The 9,579-nt window shown below is 38.0% G+C and overlaps 1 protein-coding gene across 1 annotated transcript; it reads right to left on the bottom strand.

Moving 5' to 3' along the window:
• Positions 1-240: 240 nt before the first annotated feature.
• LOC138318135 (E3 SUMO-protein ligase ZBED1-like) lies at positions 241-3,234 on the bottom strand. The gene has a single exon (XM_069260258.1). The coding sequence runs from the start codon at positions 2,819-2,821 to the stop codon at positions 782-784; it is 2,040 nt and encodes a 679-aa protein (XP_069116359.1). The 5' UTR covers positions 2,822-3,234; the 3' UTR covers positions 241-781.
• Between the last annotated feature and the right edge of the window lie 6,345 nt (positions 3,235-9,579).

Raw genomic sequence — 9,579 nt, 5'->3', positions numbered from 1 at the left:
TTACGCAGGAAATCTTGCATATGCTTGGTGTCGTAACCTTATTTTAGGTCATCGGTACGCATTTTCTGATGTTATTAATGTTTTTTAAAGAAACCTTTATATTTTGCTCCGGAAAGGTAATGGGCCTTTAAAGCAAGATGAAAAGTTTAACTAGCACTTCCATGCATTAAGTATACGTATAATACCTATAGCTATCCAGAAAGTTAATTTCTGCTGTACACAAAATACTCAACAATTCAATGTCCTTGCATGGCATTAATTTTAATTTTCCGATAACAACTTCCATTCATATCAATAAAGGTGTCGAAATACTACAAAGTCTGACAAATATGACTTTCAATAACAAAAACTATTTCGATGTTCGATGTTCAGTGCGATTGGTACCATCAGTCCTGTGGCAACAACACATGCAGTCTGTGTTGTTTTGCAACCTACAAAATACCAACCACTATTTGTGAACACATGGTATACTCCGTTAGTTATGCGATAGTGATAAAACGTCATAGTGCACGCTCGTGCCAATGTTCGGTCACGTCACGTGGCGTCGAACTTTGTACGGTAATGGCTAGTTTAATATTTGATTTGATAACATACGTTACGTAGAACACAGTATAATATGTATGAACTATCATTCTGTGTGCTATTTGACGCGCCAAACATTTTCGTTATTTGCTCTTGGTTCATGACTGTTAGGCCTCCGTCGTGCTTTCATTAATTTGAAATAAATGACATATATATTTGCATCATGATGACTAAATATATCAACCGTTGAAGTTAGATTCTAGAATTTGAATAAGTTTTTGTTTAGGAACACCATCTTGTCGACACAGTCTTGTGGTAACATGGCACGCTGATGAAACCACGCCTTTTGCTGAGGGTCCGAGCTCACAAATCTGTCGTACTGTTCGTTAGTGGCCGCTACACACATGTATTTTTTAACCAGTCTGGACAATATCGGGTACATGGCCTCTCGATTCTTCCACCACTGTAATGGCGGAGTTGTCGTCTGCTCAGTAGACATGTATCGGTCGATTTCTGCCAGGACCGTTTCCTCCAATGAAGTTTTATTTTTCTTTGGTTCGGGTTTTACATACACAACGTCTGCAAGCCAATCATCATTGTCACCGATATCCTGTTCAACGCGCGGACGTTTAGCAGGAGATTCTTTGACCGGTTGTAAAGCATTGGAGCTATTTGAAATGGATTCCGGTTCTCGTTTAATGTCGCTTACCGTCAAATCAATATGGGGTTCCTCTTTGCTTTTTCGATACAACAAAGTTGCCTCATCAGCAAGATCTGCTTTGCCTTGCTTGCGCTCGGACACGTCGACAAAATTCAAATCTTTGTATCTTGGATCAAGGATTGAGCTGATCAATAAGCATTCCCTTACATTGGAATCCTGATACAAGTTCGATAGAATATCTAGTATCCTCCTCTTAAGTTGAGAACTGAAGTCTTGATCTTCGTCCTTGACAGCTAAAGTCAGCTGAAGTTTGCGCAGAACCGGAAGTATCATGGATGCTGTCGATGGTCCCTGGTCGGACAGAAGTTTGGCTGCCATTCTCAGGGGCCTCAAAACAGCTTTTATTATTTTCGCTTTCTCAATTGATTCCGAATCTGGGACCTGTGACTTTGTGTCTGTAGTGAAACTGTCGCTCTGCTTCACCGATTGTATCGCTTCATTTTTATTGCATATCTTGAGCAACATATCGAATGTGGTTGTCCATTTTCCAACTATGTCTTGTTCGATGTCATCTGCTTCCGATTGGATTTTCCTAAACTTTGCTTTGTCACGTCCATTTTGATTCAATGACCTAACAAAGTTTCGACACTTTGCAACAACACTCAATGCTTCCGCTGAAGACAAAACATCATTCGCCGCCATACTAATAGCATTGCCGAGACAGGAAATGTTCCGAATACCTAGGATATCTGTTGCGGATTTTAGCCTAGTGTCGCCGTTAGACACGATTATCGGTGCCGCTGGAACCTTCCATTGTTGCAATAAACTTTGAAGAGCTATTGACATTCGGTTCGAGTCTTCGTCCATTTCCAGAGTGCACAATGTGAATGAATGGGTTTCCCAGTTACAGTCAATAACATGAATAACAAGTGTTACGAACTCTTTATCAGTCAGGTTTGATGTCCATACGTCCGTTGATATGGTGACATTTTCAGTATTTGCCAATAGACCCTGAATGTTTTGCTTGATTTCGTCAAAGCGCTGTGGAATAACTGACTCTGAGAAATATTGACTTGGGGGCATGTTATACCCCTGATCGGCAACCCTCATCATGTTCCGGAAAGCTGTATTGTCTACCATGCTCGGCGCAAGTAGGTTCGCTATCAGAAACTCTGTCAAAGCATTGCTAAGTTCTTGTGCATGGTTGCTGTTCATCAACATTGATTGCACTGTCGGGTAACTCCCCGGGGGAGAACCGCATGTTACCGTCGCGGTCACGGTTTCGGAGCTTTGTGGACTCTGAGCAGACCCGCCACTTCCGTTCTGATTAAAGCCTGGGTCCTCGATAGACATAACGACATCGCTGTATTTGAAACTTCGATTATATTTATACTGCTTCGGTCGATGCTTGGCAAGGTGTGTATGGAGGTTTGTGGTATTGCCACAGTATTTCACTTGAGCACAGCAAATCTTACACACAGCACTGCTTTTGTCTAAACACCCAGTATCGGGAGATTTATAAAATCCAAAGTCTTTCCATACCGTACTTTTAGTCTTCCCAGGAAAATCGTAGATCTGTGTATACTCTTGCATATACTCCAACCTTTCGGTCTCCATCGCTGGTGTAGTGATCTCCATTACCGTAGGTTTTAACACAACACGGCGAACATAGCTCTATTGACACTGTCGATTTATCGCGATCACAAACAAAATGTCTGCCAAGCCTATGTGGCGTGTTGTATCGATTGCTATATATAGCCCCACATGCGTTCACAAAGCTGATTAAAAAGTGGAACGGCTACACACATGTTTCTATGGTGAACACGGTCTGTCGAGCAGACGATAGTACGCAGTGTCGGTTTATCATGCCTTGCAGGTGATAACGATAGTGAGATGTTGCCGCTGATCACGCTAGCGGCAAGTGAATCGCTTGACTGAGGTTAGCAGACGATCGATCACACTAACGCTGACGTTTCCGATAAATCGTATCTATCAATCGGATGTGTGTTTGATTATGTTCCTAGCTGTACTCGAATGTTACTTACAAGACTTGTTCGATCTATAGAAGGTAGTGATGTCAGAAAATATTTTATAAACTCACAGCATATATCGTCTGCTAGATTTATGTCCAAACGAAACGGTCGTCCAGCTGTATGTGTAGATAAAGTAAGCACATGTGTCGAAGAGTAATTCGGTCATCTGGACATGTAAATAGAAATAGGCAACACTAGTGTCGCTACATCTATTACATATCATACTTATTTACTATTTCGCATGTAATGAGAAGTTTTAAACCATTTTAGAAACGTTTGAAAACCAATCGTATAACCCCCCCGTGTACACATATGTGTAGTCCCCGTAATATTAATCCGATTCCGGCCAAAACGTCTTCAAGTATATTATTTGATAGGATTATGGCATGTCAAATCACTTGTTATTCTATTTATATATTCCGATATCTTTATAAAATTTTCGATACCCGAATAAGAAACAGATATAAGAAAATAATAACTATTTCCGATAACGAAAATAGAATTCCCGATATCGGTAATAGAATTTCCTGATAAAATTTTCTATATCGGAAATAACATTTCATATCGGAAACTCTTATTAAAATGTAGCTTTGCAATACTACACCGACGGGCATTAAAAACTCTTATGATATCTTTCATTGATTTAAAATAGAAATCCCATATTCCAACAGGAGAAGACGGATTATAAGTCTACAACTTGTGTGTAATCCCATTTGTATACAATGCGTAAATAAAATAAGTTTAAATCAAACATATTCCCTGCTGTCTCACATTTTATATAGACTTGCTGCCATTTTCAAATTTCTCAACTGTTTTATTTCTGGAAAAAAAAACATGACCAGAAATTAATGCTCCGTTGTCATTGACAAAATTTGGGACACCTCAGCCAGCTCGCGAAATATTGATAATGAAAAACATATACCATATGTACCTTGTTCGTTAAAAAAAAGACATGTTGTAATACATAATATATGATGTATTGCAAAATGTCATTAAAAAAACGACCCAGGTACCTATGAATATACTATGCATATAGGCCTACTGTGCCAAATCTTATTCATGTATGTGAAGCAATTGCATGATTGATACTTGACTACTGAGGAAAAGTTATTCTTTATCCGTCACGTGATTCACGTGAATTTGTACCTCGTCTAGTGGGACTACTTTTAACTTGATTCTAAACATTTTTGTGAACTATACATTCCATGTTCTAATAAGCAATAATGAATTCGATAGTATTTTACAGTGTAGCTGCCCATGGAAGTGCTAAACCATTAACTAACTAATGAAATAAAGTTAGAGTAACGTTAAAAAACGAGAGTTATCGTTCTTCTTGTGTGTATTTTACAATCCAGCATGCTGACGTTAAAAACATGTTTTGATATAAAATTACGCCTTCACTTTTCATCCTATTGTAATAGAATGACGTATTCTATTACAATAGGATGAAAAGTGAAGGCGTAATGTTATATCAAAACATTTAAATTTCAATGATAATTCGTTAATGTAAAACTCCTTATTGTTGGGTGATAGATTGTGAAGGATTACAGTTATTGCTGGACGGTTTACTCATTGTTCAGTTGGATGGTAAAATAATCCATTGTTGTATGGTAAATAATTATTCGACGATTACACATTGTTTTTGGATGGTAACTCGTTGTTCGATGGTAATTCATTGTTGTTGGACTGTAAGACATTGTTGTTGGATGGTGTCTCATTGTTGTTGGATAGTGTCTCATTGTTGTTGGATGATAACTCATTGTTGTTGGATGGTAATTCATTGTTTTGGGATGGGAACTCATTGTTGTTGGATGGTAACTCATTGTTGTTGGATGGTAAGTCATTGTTGTTGGATGGTGACTCATTTTTATGGGACGGGAACTCGTTGTTGTTATACGGTTTATTGTTGTTGGATGATAACTCATTGTTGTTGGATGGTAATTCATTGTTTTGGGATGGGAACTCATTGTTGTTGGATGGTAACTCATTGTTGTTGGATGGTAAGTCATTGTTGTTGGACTGTATGTCATTGTTGCTGGATGGTGACTCATTTTTATGGGACGGGAACTCGTTGTTGTTATACGGTTTATTGTTGTTGGATGATAACTCATTGTTGTAGGATGTTAACTCATTGTTGTAGGATGTTAACTCATTGTTGTAGGATGTTAACTCATTTTTGTTAGAGGTGGATGGTTACTCATTGTTGTTGGTCAGGAAGTCATTGTTGTTAGATGGTAACTCATTGTTTTTGGGTAGTAACTCATTGATTAATTGTTGTTAGATGGTAGCTCGTTGTTGTTTGATGGTTACTCATTGTTGTTGGATGATAACTCATTGTTGTTTGATGATATCTCATCGTTAATTAGATCGATTTTGTCCCGTCCAACAACAATGAATTGCCATCAAACAAGAATGATTTACCATCCAACAAGAATGATTTACCATCCAACAACAATGAGTTACTATTCAACAATGAGTTATAAGGTTATCAATCTGAACCGGATAGCTGGAATTGCCTTTTACAATATTACAAATATGGTATTATTAACAGCTTGAACTTCACCTACTTGACACAGTTGATCTATTAGTTAAAATACCATTTGTTTATGGACACATGCTTTAATTTGGATGCCACCTAAAGCTGTAGGGCAAATGAGGATGATGTTACATACTTAAAATTATTTTGTAGTACTAAAACAAAAAGCGCGGCGGGACCAGGCCAATCCTGTTATATGAATGTCAAGCGTCGGATGCTGGAGAACGTTTAGCATAGAGAGATGTCATTGGCTGCGGGGTTTTTGGTTTACCAAGTGGAATTAACTAGCCGGCGTGGAAGACATCTCTGCATTAGTAGGTAATAAAAAGCGACATTGCTGGGACAAATCCATTACTTCGGATAGTAACTAGATTTAATGGTAGGCGCTTTACGAGTTAACAGAAAGAAATAATTATACAAATAAGAAATAAGTGCACGATATATAGGACAATCCTGATGGTTAATATCACGTGACCATCCATCAGGCACTTCATGTCCTCTTGTAAATTAATGATTGACTGTTTGATTATCGCTTATGTACTTAACAATATTGGCAGTTTGTCCGGTCCAAGTGCTATTTAGAAGCCTTTGTTTGACACAGACTGACCACCTAAGCATCAGTGTGACATGGGTCGACCAGTTCCAGCCTCTTTATCGTCCATTAACACACAGATTAGGAGGTTAGTGTGGTACTTGTTCGCCTGGTCACGACGTTCCATCCGGGTCCCGTCTTTTGATTCCGGATCGGAAGCGAAATGGGACTAGTTGGCCCCGGGATTACAAAAAGTTTTTTTTTCGTTTAAAGATTACATTCGCGGACAGGAAATAGATTCACTGCCAAAAAACCAATATGTTATATACATGTATATCAAATTAAAAAAATAACCGGAACTATTTCAACATTTTCTTACAGCCGAATTATACAAACTAGGCACGCTGTCGATGCGCCTTGAATGCCATTGTCTGTGATCAGATAGCAGGTTGAATGAAAATCAAATCACATTTTTACAAAACTGTTTTCTTGGCGCTTCTAAGACGAACGAGAGAGTACGTTCTTCTTTACTAAGATTTGTTCAAAAACTGTTTGATTTAGCCTACTATTGTAACATCCTTGATATTCCAGGGTTTACTATCACCGTCGTTATATTCACTACGTCATATTAAACTCAGGATAAAAAAAAATTACAGGCCTTCCTGAAGATTACAGAGATTAGTGACCAACTTCAAAGCCATACAGTGTATAGCGTTATTAGAGTCTTTTGAAGCATACCAAAAAACCAAATTATCTGTCTCATCTGTTGTCGAATACATTGTAAGACTCAGTTTTTGCTACGACAGTGATAGTAGCCCCTCTGAGATCAAGGAAATGCACGGGTTTAAAGAGAATTATAATATATTAAGTTACATTACCATGAGAATAAACTTATTTCAGTACCACTTTAATGCAGAATTTTGTGTTATTTGAAGAATTTCTTATTTACGAACAACAATTTATTGTTTCATGTACGTAAATAATTCAACACAAACATTTATAATAGTTTTAACACGAACACAGAAGATGTCTGTTTTCAATGTCCCTGTTAACATTATTTGAAACGTTTTTCACCACAGCACCCTGTGTGTTTTGGATGATCGCTATATTGTACGGAGCATTTTAATCATAGACCTTATTGGTACCATTTGTTTGTGAATGATAGGAACTCTGACTCGGCGACCCGAACACACGTCGCTAAATCGGCACACAATATATAAATCACAAAGACAGATTCGTTTTGTATACATATTTCCTCTTTTTGCCTTTAATGTACATTCCATGCTTGTAATTGACGGTATGCTTTGCTGACGTTAAAATATTGCCAAAGTCACAAGACAAAGAACGGATGTGACCTCTAGAGATGGCGAATGGAGACTAGGATTCCAGACGTCCATTGTCGTACACCGGGTGCAGTAGGGTAGAGGGACAGTGAACGATAGCCATGTGTGAGGGCGATGTAACTCGAGCATGCAAATGGATGGGTGCACTCGTCTAAAGTGCACCGGGCGCCGGCGTGTGTGTGACGAACGTTTGCGGAACCACCAATCAAGCGTACCCAATGATTATATATGAACGTAACTGACCGGAAAACTTTGGTATACGGAACGACAAGATCCTCCCAAAGGGAGCTGTATTGAAGGACAAACTGTACTGCAGCTCAATAGTGTATAGGGTCAAAGTAGTGTATCTAACATTAAACCTAGGGTTAGGATGGTGACCTTCAGCTTTTTATTATCTGTGCAATATTTAATTAAATATTTTATATATATAAAAAAAATCCAAAGTTATGCTAAAACAACACGCTAGGTTAATTAATTAATGGCACAAATTCCAGTCTCAATATCTTCTTATTTATTTAATTCTCCCAAGTTCAAGTAAAGAAATTCCTTTGGCCATCTGGGAAATCACTGCAGGATTCATTGTGAAACAATTTTGATTAGTTAGGCAAATCTGGGCTTGACCAGCTTTGTTAGGTTACGGACAATCAGGAAATGCCATGGCTGGACACGAGGCAAAACCACGTCTGCTGTAGATAACTAATGACTGAAACCAACATCACAAGTGGTCAAGCCAATGGTCGATTCTAATTCTCAATTTGTTTGAATAAATTGAAGGAAGAAATTTCTTTAAGCCGTCCGCAACACTCCCAATATTGAAAACATCAATTCTAAATGTATAAATTAATCCTATGTGCTGACATGACTGACGATTCTCATTATCACCGTCATTTTTCATCTGTAATACCATAATGAACAATTGGGTTTTTTTTGTCTGTCAAGTTTACACATTAGTTATTTTGATTGTGTCACCTGATGTATAATATACGTGATTTTGTTAATAAGAACGATTTTACAATAATTTCTGGGTCTTTCTAGAACAAAACAATATCAAATGGTAAAACCGCAAGATATTTATACAATTTATATGGAATCAAAGGAATTGTGACATTCAGATAGATAGGGCCTGTCAAAGAAGCCAAACATTTATCTAAAATAATACACTTTCTTGTTCTATGTTTAATGTTTAGTATGTCTCGAGCACTATTTACTGACATTTATCTGAACCTGTCAGAAAAAAGGGTTAGCGGATCTGATATACACCGAAGACCACACGAGACGATACTCCAAAGACTGGGAGACATAGCGTGATGGCTCTGATGAACTATTGAGGTTTTGATGGAGGTCAGAGATGAAAAGAGGAGGTAGCAGTCATTGTCAAAAATTAATTTACTTCCGGAACGGTGCATTCTGGACACCAAGCATATCGCATCTCAGCATTGCAAAAAAGGCTAGCACTTATCACTTCTCGTGGTCTCGTGAAATTTTCGCGAACACTTTAGAACGTGCTAGGTATTGCGTGATTAGTATTGCACAGGTGTAGAATTAATTTAGGTCACAGGTGTTTCTTGTAATCAAGCGTTCCAAATTTGTGGAATATGAATGGCGACGGAATATGTAACCTCTGTCTAATATTTACCTTTGTCAAGGAAACTAATTAATTTGTAAATAAATATACTTTCGGAAGACTTCCACTTCGGTTTGTCTTCATCTTACAGGTTCCTTTTATGCTATCAGAAAACACCATACGTACACATCCTTCGCCAACTCATCCACTCCAGTCTGCGTTGTGCAAACTGTCGTCATTCGAGCGTTATTGATCTTCTTTACTTTAAGTACTATGATGAACCGTTACATTTCTGTCTAAAATATTTTACGAGTACCGTATTTTTTCTGGCTTACGAGTACCGTATTTTTTCTGGCCCATTTCCAACGTTCGGTGTTTGACCGCAATA

The sequence above is a fragment of the Argopecten irradians genome, chromosome 3 (genome assembly GCF_041381155.1).
Source record: "Argopecten irradians isolate NY chromosome 3, Ai_NY, whole genome shotgun sequence".
Classification (NCBI taxonomy): Eukaryota; Metazoa; Mollusca; class Bivalvia; order Pectinida; family Pectinidae; genus Argopecten; species Argopecten irradians.
Note: the sequence above shows the minus strand (reverse complement) of the source record. Positions and strands in the feature narration are given on the sequence as shown.